Raw genomic sequence first — 15,203 nt, forward strand, 5'->3', positions numbered from 1 at the left:
CTTCCCTTCAAGGCTCAGGGGTCCAAGATTATCTTCTGTGTCTGTGTTAATTGGTTTCCCTTTTCTTTGTTGAAGAGGGTCTTTGCAATCCTTCTCCCTAGTCCTCCATCTTGGCGGAATCCTCCGTGTATGCTGTTCTTGATGTCATCCCACAACTCATCTGGTCTTTGATAATTAGTGTTCATTGTGTCAAATGTGTTCTTCAGATGGTCTCTAAATTCAGGTGGTTTATAATCAAGGTCATATTTTGGCTCTTACAGACTGATTTTAATTTTTTTTAGCTTCAATTTTAACTTGCATGTGAGCGGTTGATGGTCTGTTCCACAGTCAGCTCTTGGCCTTGTTTTGACTGGTGGTACTGAGCTTGTCCACTGGTTCCCACAGATGTAGTCTATCTCATTTCTTTGTATCCCATCTGGCGAGGTCCACGTATGAAGCACCATTTATATTGTTGAGAAAGATTATTTGCAATGAACAAGTTGATGGTCCTGCAAAATTTTATCATTCGATCTCTAGTGTTATTTCTGTCACCAAGACCATATTTTCCAACTACTGATGCTTCTTCTTTATTTCTAACTTTTGCATTCCAATCACCAATAATAATCATTACATCTTGATTGCATGTTTGGTTGATATCAGATTGTAGAAGTTGATAAAAATCTTTAGTTTCTTCATCTTTGGCTTTAGTGGTTGCTGCATAAATTTGATTAATAGTAGTATTAACTGGTCTTCCTTGTAGACATATGGATATCATCCTATCACTGACTTCATTGTACTTCAGGATAGATCTTGAGATGTTGTTTTTGACCATGAATGCCATGCCATTCCTCTTCAATTTCTCATTCTCAGCATAGTAGATCATATTATGGTCTGATTCAAAATGACCAGTATCAGTCCATTTCAGCTCACTAATGCCTACGGTTTCAATCTTCTGTGTTCCATTTCACTTTTAACAACCTTCCAGTTCATACTTAGTACATTTCACATTCTGATTGTTAATGAATGAATGTAGCTGCTTCTTCCCATTTCCAGTCATTCCCCATCAGCAGCTGTAGGTCCCAAAAGTTTTACTCTATCCATGTCATTAAGGTTGACTCTACCTTGAGTAGGCACCTCTTCCCTAGTTGTATTTTGACTGCCTCTGACCTGAGGGGCTCATCTTCTGACGTTATATCAAATAATGTTTCATGGCTATTCATAACATTTTCTAGTAATATACCAGACAGTGTTTCATTGCTATTCATAAGGTTTCCAGTTGCTAGCTTTTTCAGAAGTGAATGGCCTCATCCCTCTTCCCATCTTTCTTCTTCTGGAAGCTCCACTGAAACCTGTCCACCATGGATGACCCTGCTGGTATTTGACATACCGGTGGCATAGCCTCCAGTCTCACAGCAACACCCAAGTCACCGCAGTATGACAAACTGACAGATGAGTGGTAGATACTTAGTAATCCCTAATTCTTAACACTTCTTTCTTTCTTTCTTTTTTTTTTCTGTGTGTGTGTGTTTTGAGGGAAAGTTTACAGAGTAAATTGGCTTTCCATTCAATAATTCATACACATTATTGTGTGTGTGTGTGTGTGTGTGAAATTCATTGTAATCCCCAAGATATAGCAGCATTCTTCCCACTTTTTTCCTGTGTTTGTCTTTTCCTTTCTTCCTTCTTCCCTATCCATCCCTTCCTGCCTTCTTAGTTTTATCCCTGGGCAAATGCTGTTCCTTTGATCCCATGTGGGTGATTGTTCCAGTGAGTGTGAATCCCTGGTATGATTGTTCACCTTGTAGGTCTAGCTATTGTTTGAAACCATGTTTTGATTGGTTGCTTGTCTTTTTGTTGTTAACTCAGAGGAATTTTTTTCTACATATTTTAGATATTAAACCCTTACCAGATACATGGTTTTCTAAATGTTCTTCCATTTTGTATGATGTTTCTTTACGCTTTTGATAAAGTCCTTTAATAAAACACATTTTTTTCATTTTTGAAGAGATCCAGTTTATCTGTTTTGTCTTTTGTTGCTCATACCTCTTTTATCTTTTGACTTCTGAAGTTCAGGAGACTTTAAAAAATGACAGATAGTTCTAAAACAGTTGATTAAAAAAATGTCACAATAGACTTAATCTCCATCGATTAAATATAAAATAATAAGCCTAAGAGAAAGTTTATATTGCTTTGGAAAGTTGACAAATCTATAGCAAAATTTGCATCTGATTTTCTTCATCTGTCTTGTGGGGATTTCAGAGAGCCTTAGACTAAATACAGATCTTGATATTTAAATATGTGACTTTTTTCTTACTAGTTCATAAAGTAGAAGCATTAAATGATCTTCTTCCTCTTTAGGCCCTGTGATTTTTTTCATAAATATAATGAATAATTGCAAATGCTCTACTGACCTAATTTTAGGCTAATGATTAAGTACTTTTACATAGACCGGTATGCACACCCATTTTCATTGCAACAATGTTCATAATAGGAAAGAGATAGAAACAACCTAAGTTCCCATGAATAGAGAACTAGATGGCCAAACTGTGATACATACACACAATGGAATACTATGGAACACTAAAGAATAATGTAGAGTCTGCAAAACACCATATAATGTGGATTAACCTGGAGAACATTATGCTGAGTGACATAAGTCAGTCACAGAAGGACAAATATTGTATTCGTCCACTATTTTGAAAAGTCAAGGAAAATTTTACATGTGGAAGGAAACTTTCTTTGTTCATTGCCAGGGTTAAGAGCGGAGGGAAGGGAAAATTCTAGATAGGTAAGAGACAAGTATTGATTTGGGTGAAGGGAAAGGGAATACACCAAAAGCAAGTCACTAACACAGTAACACTAAGGAAAATGAGACTCAGAGAGATGCACAGTAAGTACAGACAAAAAAGTTGAACAGTTTAACATACACAATACTGCATTATCAGTAATAACAGACGTTAATCTACAGGTAGACACATAGGTAGACAGGCTAAAATGATCAAGTATGTCTGGGCTAAAGGGAATATACCCATGACCATATATAAGTTTTGCAGATGATACTTCTACATATGTATTTGTGTGTGCTGTAAGAATGTCTGTGTGCGTGTGTGTGTGTGTATTAGAGCTAATGGGGCAAAATTATGATAACTCCTTAGTCACAGCCAAACACCTTGAGGGATGAGTTCCTGAACAAAAGGGTTTGGGACCATAATCGTGGGGGATATCAAGCTCAATTGGCATGACACACCTCACAAAAACATTGTTCTACCTCCTACTTTGTTGGGTGGTGTTGGGGTCTTTAGAGCTTGCAAGTGGCCATCTAAGATGCAACAATAGTTCTCTCCTTGTCTGGAGCAAAGAAGAATGAAGAAAACCAAAGACACATGAAAACAATTAGTCTAGGAGACTAGTTGACCATGCAAACCTCAGCCTATATGTCCCTGAGATCAGAAGAACTAGATGGTGCCTGGCTACCACTGTCATCCACTCTGAGAAAAATCAAAATAGGTGATCTTGGGTAGAGTGGGATAGAAATGTGGAACAGAACTCAAAAATCATAAAAAAAGACCAGGCTTACTGGTCTGATAGAATCTGGTGAAACCCCAAGACTATTGCCCCTAGAGACCCTTTGGGCCTGGAATTGAATTCATTCATGTAGTTTCTAGCCAAACAATAGGTGTCTAAGGTGACATGCCTTAGAATGATCAACCATGGGAGATTTGAAGAGCAGTATTTGCACAGGGAGGTAAATCAGGGGCTAGAAATATATAGAAAGATGGGCACAGGAAAAAGGTAATCACAAGGAGGAAGTGGGAAGAAAGCCTTTTCATTGTGGTGATTGCAGTCAGTGTCATGAAACAAAATATGTATGAATTGTTGTATGGAAAATGAATTTGCTCTATAAACTTTCACACACATCACAATGTAAAAAAAAAAAAAAAAGTCTCTGTTGTAGCTCATTAATAGAATTGTCCTTTTGTAGTGGGCAAAAAATTTTATTTATGTTTTCTTGGTATTTATAGGTTTCCACTGAGAATGAGTTTCTAAGGTTATCTGAGCTCTCTCTGCATCCACTGGTTTTCATTTATGGAATAGCTAGTTGACTGTGATGTGTACCTTTTGATCATGAAACAAACCCAGTTCAGTTGACCACAAAAGAAAAGACATATTAACCTCTGACCATGCTCAATTACTCTGTGCTTTAAGCAACTGAGAGAATTGGCCTCATAAGTCAGCAGTAACAACGTTAAAAAGAAAATTCTATATATAGAGTATCTGAAAATATGTATATGACATATAAGGAGCTCTTGTGCTGCAGTGCCCAGGGCATTTGACTGTTAACCAGAAGGTTGACAGTTCAAACCCATCAGCTACCCCGCAGAAGGAAGACCAGGGAATCTACTTCCATAAAGATTTACCACCTCAAAAACCCAAGGGGGGGTGTTGCTGTGAGTCTGAATCGACTCAATGGTAGTGGGTTTGTTATTTTTTGCTTTTTAATATGAAATATGTCATAATGTGTATAATATTATGAAGCTTTCCTATGATGTATTTTCAGTATTTCTGGTGTGGACTGGACTACATATACCACTTTGTCATGGGGAATTTAAGTTGATACTAACTGTTTTAATAATGAAGGAGATTTCAAACCTGGAAGTAGTAGAGTGGTGTTTCAACAATTGTTCATACAGATTCTTTTACTTTATTGTTTTATAGATAATGAGCTTCAGTCCCCAAGATCTGCGAAGACGTTTGTGGGTGATTTTTCCAGGAGAAGAAGGTTTAGATTATGGAGGTGTAGCAAGGTAGTGATAATATGAATACTCAGAACTTAGTTCCTTTCCTCCAAAGGTATCATTATACTTTGCTTGCAAGTATTATTTTCTCAGTCTTATATTTCAGACACATGAAATGTAGGAAATTATTGTACCTTAATTATGCAACAGCTACAGAATTTCAAAAAACTTTAATTCAACACCTTCTCTCTATGGGAGTGCTAGTTGATTTTACCCACATCGCTCATTTAATCCTCACGAAACCCTGTAAAATAGGGTGATGAAGAGGTTTAGAGACTCACTTAAGGTGCATAATTAAGTTGTGGCACTTGGATGTGAGCTTTGCATCACCTAACTGTAAATCAGTGTTCAATTCACTACCTCATGTCTGTTCCACAAAGCACACAAGGCCCCCCACTACAGGTCACTGACCCAGATGATAACTATTCTGTTCCTAACTTAGATTAATATATCTGTCCTACAAATACTAGAAAGAAAGGTTGTATAAAGTAGGAGTTCAGAGTCTTAATTCTGCTTTCTTCATATTGGAGCTTGGAAGATAGACTCAGATAAGAAATTGCTATGCTTTTTTCTATAAATATTGATCCAACTGCTTAAAGTTTGCATGGCAATGTGGAAAGGCAGGACTTTGGCATCAAGACTGGATTTGATTTCCTTTCTTCCACTTAATACTATGACCATGGGCAGATTTCTTCATCTGTAAAATAAGAATAGTGATAGCTAGCTTCCTGGAATTGTTGGGAAGATTAGAATATTGTTTACTAGTTGTCTCCTTTGGAAGTTCTGGTAGCATAGTGGCTAAGACACTTGCCTGCTAACCAGACGGCTGACGGTTCAAACCCACCAGCCACTCCTCGGAAGGAAGGTTGGGCAATCCTACTTCCGTAGTGATACTGCCTCGGAAACCCAAGGAGGGGTCGCTATGAGTCGGGTTTGATTCAACGGCACATAACAACAACAACAACAGTTGTCTCCTTTAGAGTCTGAGTCTATGTGTGATCACTAACTGCTGGCTACATTTTAGTCATTTTTACTTGTTTTATTACATTTCAAAATTCAGATTAAACTATTCCAAAATGTATAATCACAGGTAAATAATAAATACGAGCAGAAACTTTAATTTTGTACAAATTAAAGATCATTCAGTAGGAGAGCAGTCATCCTTTGTTAATCAGAAAACAGTGTAAGTGATGTTACCACCAGAGGCCGTGAACTGACAGGAAGAGAGACCTAGGACACACACTGACACCAGATGTATTGCCCCAGATCAGCTCTGCCTCCTGTTTTACCAGACTTACCCAGATTATATACTTAGAAACCATTATCTTATGTTAGTATCAGTTGGTATTTTCACATTTGAATTAGAACTTCTTAGAGCATTTTTCTAATGAATCAGTGACCTGAATTTAATGCTATTTTGCCATTATATTAGAAGGATTTTTATGTTCATCTAAGATGTAAGTAGTAATGATACTTGACAAGGATCATAAAGGGCTTAGTAATATGTGGAGTAATGTTAGACTCATGTTTGCTACCTCTAATCACATGGGTTGATAGTGAATTTTATACTTGCCTATATATAGTATTTTGTCAGTTCTAAGACTAGTATTTTCAGATCTTAACATATCTGAAATTAGAATGTCTTATGGTTATAATTGGAAACTTTTTTTTTAGTGGTTCATCAAACAATAGTATATTTAAACTCTTAGACTCTTTGAAACATAATAATAAGCAGTGTGTAAATGTCATCTCTGTAAAATATGAATTTAAACAGAATCAGTAAAAATCAAAATGGGATTAGAAAACTATCTCCAGCTAAGGAGTATAGCTTCCTAGAAACTCTGTAGCATTGCTTTTTTATTTGTTTAGAATGATGACTTAGAAGATTTTTTACCCAAAGTATTTCTTTTGATTTCAGGGAATGGTTCTTTCTTTTGTCACATGAGGTGTTGAACCCAATGTATTGCCTGTTTGAATATGCAGGGAAGGATAACTACTGCTTGCAGATAAACCCTGCTTCTTACATCAATCCAGATCACCTGAAATATTTTCGTTTTATTGGCAGGTTTATTGCCATGGTAAGTGCAAGTGGAGATCTGTGCGTTTACTTTCACAGTTTCGCAATACTAAACGTTAATACTAACTTCCTTAATTCTCTTCACTAAGGCATTCCTGTGATTGAGTTTGCTATGTCCTTCCTTTTTCCAGAAGTGTGTCATGTTACAGAGGAGGGTTTTTAAATGCAGAACTTATTTAACATTGTGAAATAAAATGACTATTACATGACAATTATGTAAATGCTAATGTTTCCTTTTTGTACAGGCTCTATTCCATGGGAAGTTCATAGATACGGGCTTCTCTTTGCCATTCTACAAGCGTATCTTGAACAAACCAGTTGGACTGAAGGATTTAGAATCTATTGATCCAGAATTTTACAATTCTCTCATCTGGGTTAAGTAAGTTAATCTTGTTTGCATTTAATTTCTCAAAATATAATCCATATGCCTTCATTATGATAGTTAGCTATAATTATCCAAACTGTAAGCATGTAATTGGTTTATTGCATTTAAATGATCTATACATCAAACTTATCATATTCACATTATCAGTTTTATAGAAATACTACACCCAATATCCTAGGCAAAAATGGAGTGACTGTGAAGCATGAGTTTCCAGTTTATTACTTTGATGTTACAACTTATTAATGATTTAAGGATCTAGACCTTTAAATTAAAATACCTTTAAGTTATTATTGAGTTGAACATAACAAATAGTGTTGATTTTATTTTTTCAGGGAAAACAATATTGAAGAATGTGGTTTGGAAATGTACTTCTCAGTTGATAAGGAAATTCTAGGTGAAATTAAGAGTCATGATTTGAAACCCAATGGTGGCAATATTCTTGTAACAGAAGAAAACAAAGAGGAATATATCAGGTAAGAAAGAATACCTCTTTAGACATGTTTAGGCTTTCTCTTAGACCACAGTACATTTGTAATTGCCTAGTAATACTAATGGACAGTATTTAAAATGGTAACATTTGCAGTTATACTAATGATTATGAGAATGTTCATATATTATTAAGGACACCGTAGATCATTTTCTACCTTTATAAATACAGGGAGAGAGAAAAGGGAATGTGCTAAAGGAGGTCAAAGGAGGAGGAATATTATTTTCATCTAGATATTACCATGGAGCAAAGAGCTGATGAAATTTCAGTTGAACCCTGAAGGTTGGGGAAGATTCAGTTTTGCAGAAATGGGAGCAAAAGTTATGAGAATAAATATGGAGAATGGAAAGCATAATTCATAAATAATAAATAGGGAAGAGTAGCTGTAATGTGTGGTTCAGAGTTGGGTGGCTCTGAGTTCAATCCCACTCTGCCATGTCTTACATTTCAGAAGCTGATGTAAAGGAAGAATCCAAGAAGATGTGGAGGCTAATAAGTGACTTTTAATAGAATATAGTTAGAACTGTAGCTAGTTGGGTTTAGGAGCCAGGTTACAGGAAATTAAGGAGTATATTTAGGATAAAATCTGTCTTTTCTCTTTCAATAAACCTGGCAGCATAGCAGTGACAGATTCTTGTAGAGGAAACTAATTAGAGGAAATATCCTCTAAGTTAATTTGAACTAAATCTTAAAAATAACTAGTCTAATAGGTGATTTACATCCCCTTTCGGATCTGTTTCATTTTAACCAGAACTTTCAAGATTCATTAAAGCAGACAGCTGGGCCATGGGGAACTTCTGTTGTTTCTCCAAATTATCCTATCTATATAGGAACATATTTCTAGTTTCAGTCCAAGTGGAGTTTTAGAGGTAGAAATAGCCTAGATTGGGGTCTTAAAAGCTTGCAAACAGCCATCTGGTTGCAACAATTGATCTCTCCTCATCTGGAGCAAAGGAAGATGAAGAAAACCAAAAACACATGGAAACCTTTAGTCCAAGAGACTAATGGAACATGTGAACCTCAGCCTGTATGACCACAAGACCAGAAGAACTAGATGGTGCCTGGCTAATACTGTCAACCACTCTGAAAGATAACAGAGCAGGAGATCCTGGATAGTGTGGTTCGAATAATATGGAACAAAACTCAAAATCATAAAAAGTTCAGGCTTACTGGTCTGATGGAGCCTGGGGAAACCCCCGGTACTATGGCCTCTTAGTCAACCTTTAGGCCTGGAATTGAACTCACTCTCGAGGCTTCCAGCCAAACAATAGACAGGCATATAGGGTGAACATTTGCATCAGGTAGGTACACTCCTTAGACCAATCAACCATGGGAGAACAGAAGGACCGTATTTGCACAAGGAGATAGTTCAGGGGGCAGGAATGCATAGGAAAGAAGGGCACAGGGAGGAAGTAACTACGGGAGGAAGTGGGGAGAGAGCTGTTACATTGTGGGGGATTTCAGTCAATGTCTTGAAACAAAATGTGTATGAACTGCAGTATGGAAAATGAGTTTGCTCTGTAAACTTTCACCCAGATCACAATAAAAATTTTTTTTAAAAAAAAGCGTAGTCCCTCTTTAAGTACTGATTCTGTAGTAACTATGCCATAGAACATCATGTCATAGAAAAGAATCTCAAATTTACATACAGATGTTTTTATGGAGACTATTACTGTCTTTTAACTTTTACATTTAAATGATGGTTTACAGTGTGCCTTCACTATTGGCTTTGCTTTGGTTTATACTGCTAGTCTCTTGTCATCACCAGTTTGGTCAGATCAGGGTTAAAGTTGGCATAGCTGTTTCATCTCTAGTTCCAGTTTCTGGGTCTCTTACCTACTTTGCCCTCCATAGTTAAAAGTGCACAACTAACAGTTACTAATACGCAAACCTTTTAAACCGGACAGTCATTATTTGTTGGTAGTCAATCTTTTAAACAATTTGATTAATTAGTTAATTCTTTCTCCAGTGTTTCCTTTGTATCAGTGGTACTCTAGGTAGAGGATGATTCAAGGTTACAGGAAAACAAGAGATGTTACTGTATTTCCCAGGACTGTGGTTAGTGGAATACACCTACTTCTAACTTAATTATCTCATTATTTGCATTTTGCGTTTACAATACTAATACAGAAATCTACTGTCTGACAGTTTTGCTCATTAATATCAATAACAAACACTGAGGTGCAAGGGGAGAGTAATGCTGGCTGTGATAGGTAAGGTTATGTGTCAACTTGACTGGGCCATAATTCTCAGTGGTTTGGCAGCTGTGGAATGATGTAGTCATTCTTCATTTTGTGATCTGATGTGGTCATCTTCCATTTTTGCGTAACACCGATTTTCACATAACTACCTAGTCTTTGGGAGCTCTGGTAGCATAGTGGCTAAGGCACTTGACTGCTAACCAGAAGGCTGGCGGTTCAAACCCACCAGCCACTCCTCGGAAGGAAGATGGGGCAATCTACTTCCGTAGTGATACTGCCTCGGAAACCCAAGGAGGGGTCGCTATGAGTCAGGTCTGACTCGACGGCATATACCAACAACCAACAACAACACCTAGTTTTTGGAACCTAGCCATGTTGGTAAGTGGAAGAGTGGATATATAACATTTTATAGTAATGGACAGTAAAGAACATTTTAATGTCTACTTCACTGCTAGTTTGCTTAAGTTTTCATATTTTTTTAAAAAGTATTTTCTAGTGCTTTGTTTTGACAAATGTATATACCCATATAAACATGACCCAAATCATACTGTGCAACATATTTCCCTTATCCTTTTGTAGTCATTTCCCTTTTCTTGGCCGAGAGATAACCATAATTCTGTTTCTCTAACTATAAATTTTTTCTTTTGTGGAACTTTTTATAAATGAAATCATATAGTATATACTCTTATAAGTCTGGTTTCTTTTATTCAACACTTGTGATATTTAGCCATGTTATTGTGTATATCAGTATTTTGTTCTTTTTTTTTTTCCCTGAGAAATACTCCATTCTGTGTATATAGCACAATTTGTATATCCATACTCTTGTTAATGGACATTTGGATTGTTTTCCAATTTGGTACTATAATGAGTAAAACTGAACATTTTTGTTGAATTTTTTTGTGGACGTATGTTTTCATTTCTTTTGGATAAAATACCTAGGAGTGGAATCACTAGGTTGTAAATAAAGTAAATGTTCAACTTCATTAGAAACTGCCAAATAGTTTCTTAAAGTGGTTGTATAACATTTTAAAGTCCTACTAGCAATGTACGAACGTGGCTTCACATTCTCACCAATACCGTATTGCCAGTGATGTCTTATTGTGGTTTTAATTTGCATTTCTCCTTCACAGTGGTGCTGAGTATCATCTCACTGCATATTGTTTATTTGTAGTTCTCTTCTGAAATGTCTGTTCAAATCTTTTGTCCATTTTGTAATTGGTTTGCCTTTTGTTATTGATTTGTAATAGTCTTTATATGTTCTGAATAATTGGTTTGTTTTTGAAGACCTGAACTCATTAAGAAAATTGAACAAATAGGACCTTTTAAAAAAGAAAGAAAGAAACCAGTACACTCCTTAGAACAATGAAGGAGGGGAAATCAGAAGGGCAGCATCTGCTCTGGGAGGCAGCTCAGAGGGCGGGAATGCATAGGAAGGGGCACAGGGATAAAGTGGGAAGAGAGCTGTTATTACATTGTGGGTTCTGCAGTCATCATGAAACAAAGTGTATATGAACTGTTGAATGGAAAACAAATTTGTTCTATAAACTTTCACCCAAATCACATTTTAAAACAGTTTTGTCGTGGTCTACTTCACATAGCTTACGATTCATGCATTTAAATTGTATTCTGTTTCCATTTCTTGCCCTCTTCATAATTACTTTCCTTCAGCTTCAATCATGTTGTTTAGCATTTCTCTTCGTGTGCATTTGCTGGCAGTTAATTCTCTCAGTTTTTATTGGAAAGCATCTTTATTTCACCTTCAGTTTTGAAAGATACTTTCACTAGATACAGAATTCTAGGTTGAAGTTTTTTGGGTTTTCCCCCAGCATTTTCTCTTTTTTTCAACAAAGTCATTGTTGGCTTCCATGGTTTTTGATAATGGGAATCATTGGTCTTGTTTTTATGAATAAAATGTATGTTTTTTCTCTTTGCTTTTAAAAAGATTTTCTCTTTCATTTTTAGCTGTTTGACTATGATATGCCTAAGTGTGATTGCTTTTGTATTTATTTATCTTTCTTGATATTTGTGGAGCTTGTTGGATCAGTGGTTGATGGCATTTCATCAGTTGTGGAAATTTTTTGGACTTTATAGATGTTCCTTTTGCCTTATTCCTTCTCTGCATTACTTCAATTACTTCAGTGATTTTAATTATATATGTATGACTCTTGCCATCATCCCATAGGTTTCAGAAGAGTTCTTTTTTGCCTTTCTTTTTCCTGGACAATTTTGATTGACCTACCTCTGCATTCACTGATTTTTTGCTTCCGATGAATCATCTGCTCCTTAACATATGTAATGAAATTATCATTTCAGATATTCAGATATTTTAGAATGTCTATTTGGTTATTTTTAGGATTTCCATTTTTTGGCTGACAGTCCCCATCTCTTTACTCATTTATCCATATTTTTCTATAACTTCTTTAATACATTTTAAAATAACTCTTTGAAAGTCTTTGCTAACTGCAGCATTGAGTCATCAATGAGCCTTATTATATAGACTCTCCTTTTGATTCTGGGTGGTAGTTTATTCCTTGTATGTGTAGTGGGTTTTTTTTTTTTTTTAATGGATGATATATGATACAGACTCTGGATTCTTTTTTCTTCTCTAGAAAGTGTTGCATTTTATTCTGGCAGGTACATATATTAAGGGCATATCACTTTCTTGCTAAAGCTGGTCTGTTTCCATTTTGCCGCCCGTCTTAGAACATAACCCTTATTCCTGGTATATGGTCCTTCTTCCTAAGTTGTGACCTTTCTGAGGTCTCAAGGGAAAGCTCAAAATGTGAGCCCCTTTAACTCTGTGAGATGGAAATTCTTAAATTCTGTCTCTCTAGCACTAGGTATCAAAAAAAACAAAAACAAAAACTCTGCCATTGAGTCAATTCTGACCCATAGCGACCCCTCCTTGGGTTTCTGAGGTGGTTTCTCTATGGAAGTAGATTGCCCAGTCTTCCTTCCAAGGAGTGGCTGGTGAGTTTGAACCACCAGCCTTCTGGTTAGCAGTCAAATATCTTAGGCACTGCGCCACCAGAGCTCCTTAGCATTAGGTAGGTAGTTCCTTATATTTATGTTTAGGTCTTTAGCTTTCTAGGTGTTTCTTTCCACAGGATTTTTTGAAGTCTCATCATCCAGTTGTTTGGTGCCATTGAGTTGATTCTGACATTATCTTATACTTGTGCAATTTAGGAACCAGTAGGATTTTGAGGTGAATTTGTATGCACATTTAAGGGCTCCTTCTCTGGGTCACCATTCTTTTCTTCATTTTTTTTTTTTAATGTATTTTTTTTTTTACTGTGATTCAAGTGAAAGTTTACAGAGCAAATTGGTTTTCCACTCAACAATTCATACACATTTATTTTAATATACATCTTGTTTTATGACATTCATTTGTCATCCTCAAAATGTAACAGCATTTTTCTCCACTTCTCTGTGTTTACCATTTCCCTTCACCCTTCTTTCCTATCCCTTCCTGCCTTCTGAGCTTTATCCCTAGCAAATACTGCCCTTTTGATCTCGTGTGGTTGATTGTTCTAATGAGTATTTACCTCCCTGGTGGTGAGCATAAGAGTAAGTTCAGTTCCCAACATTAAGAATGTCTAAGGGCCATAATCTTAGGGGTTCCATCAGTCTGTAGCAGACCAGTAAGCCTGGGCTTTTTTTTTTTTTAATGATTTTGAATTTTGTTCCATGTTTTTTTCCCCACTCTGTCCAAGACCTCCTGTTGTGATCCCTTTCAGAGCAGTCAGCAATGGTAGTTGGGTACCATCTAGTTCTTCTGGTCTCAGGGTCATGGGGGCTGGGTTCATGTGATCCATTAGTCCTTTGGACTAATTGTTTCCTGCCTCTTTGTTTTCTTCACTTTTCTTTGTTCCTGACAGGACAGACTAATAGTTGACCATGAGACGGCTTCAGGCAAGCTTTTAAGACCCCAGTCACCACTCACTAAAGTGTGATGTAGAACATGGTCTTGGTGGTCTCTATTGTTTTTGGAAATTTCCCACCTGCTGCTTTGGCAGCTTCATCCTCTCAACCTCATGGTTGCTTTGTTCTTTGTTTTTTATAGTTTTCCTAGAATTCGTCATTGTTATCAGTAGGAGAATTAGTTTAATACAACATACACTACTATTTTCCAAAATTTTACAGAGTTTACAGTTAACTTTTAGGACTCTAAAAGTTGCCGTAAGTTGTTATCAAATAATCACATAACTAAAATACACCTTCCTGGCACTAACTTTTTAATAAGTAAATGTTCTTTACAACAAAATGGGGGGGAAAATCAGCTTATTTTTTTATTTTAACTCTTTTAAGATGTATATATGTAGATAAGAGTAGAAGAAAGGAAAAGTTGAAATCTGTAATGTTTGATGGAGGAGAATTTTCTTTAAAGATACTTTCATTAAACATTGCAAAAGAAGAGAGAAAAATCTGTAAATTAAAAAATATAAGAGACGTGCTGTGTATGAGCTTTTCGGATTCTGATCCAAACGATAAACTAAAATAAAGTTATGTCAATCAGGAGAATTTGAACACTGAATGTTTGATGTTAAGGAATTACTGTTAATTTTTTTGGTGTGGTAATGGTATTGTGATTATATTTTTAAAAAGAGCATATTTTGTAGAAATATTACTGAAATATTTACATTTAAAATGATAGGGTTTGGGTGGGGGCATAGATGGAATATGAGATTGGCCTTGTATTGAAGCTGGGAGATTTGTACATGGGGCTCATTACATTATTTGCTATGTTTTTGTGTATATTTGAGGTGTCTTATAGTAATAAAAGTTTTCAGAAGTCATTTATATACACAGAATTTTACAGGTAAAATCTCAGCTTCCTAGTAGATGGCTTTTTATTTTACTTTCCAGAATGGTAGCTGAATGGAGGTTGTCTCGAGGTGTTGAAGAACAGACACAGGCTTTCTTTGAGGGCTTTAATGAAATCCTTCCTCAGCAATATTTGCAATACTTTGACGCAAAAGAATTAGAGGTAACAGGTTTTTCTTCTTTATCCTGTAGCATGCTGGTAAATAATGCCTTCAGGTGCCATCTATCTAGTGGTGGTAGTGGTATTTACTTTGCCAGGATGTGTTAAAGCATCCCAGTGGTTAAAAATTCATATTTATTCAAAGATAAAAGAATAGTATTAACTCCCCCAAAAAAGAAAATACATATTTCTATGAAGGTTGCTCTATTATGAGTGACATATTTCCTTCAGTATGTGTATATATGACACCACACATAGAAACTTAACTTCATGAGTAATATAGAGACCATTCTT

At 36.1% G+C, this 15,203-nt stretch overlaps 1 protein-coding gene across 1 annotated transcript in view; it reads left to right on the top strand.

The window, feature by feature from the left end:
• Positions 1-15,203, top strand: part of ITCH (itchy E3 ubiquitin protein ligase) — a 140,778-nt gene that overhangs the window by 112,828 nt on the left and 12,747 nt on the right. The window contains exons 14-18 of the mRNA XM_007934730.1: positions 4,696-4,784; positions 6,694-6,853; positions 7,098-7,231; positions 7,570-7,710; positions 14,792-14,912. Of these exons, the coding sequence (XP_007932921.1) occupies positions 4,696-4,784; positions 6,694-6,853; positions 7,098-7,231; positions 7,570-7,710; positions 14,792-14,912 (645 nt within the window). The remainder of the gene's footprint in view (positions 1-4,695; positions 4,785-6,693; positions 6,854-7,097; positions 7,232-7,569; positions 7,711-14,791; positions 14,913-15,203) is intronic.

The sequence above is a fragment of the Orycteropus afer genome, unplaced genomic scaffold (assembly GCF_000298275.1).
Source record: "Orycteropus afer afer isolate SDZICR_OR568_19922 unplaced genomic scaffold, OryAfe1.0 scaffold00020, whole genome shotgun sequence".
Classification (NCBI taxonomy): domain Eukaryota; kingdom Metazoa; phylum Chordata; class Mammalia; order Tubulidentata; family Orycteropodidae; genus Orycteropus; species Orycteropus afer.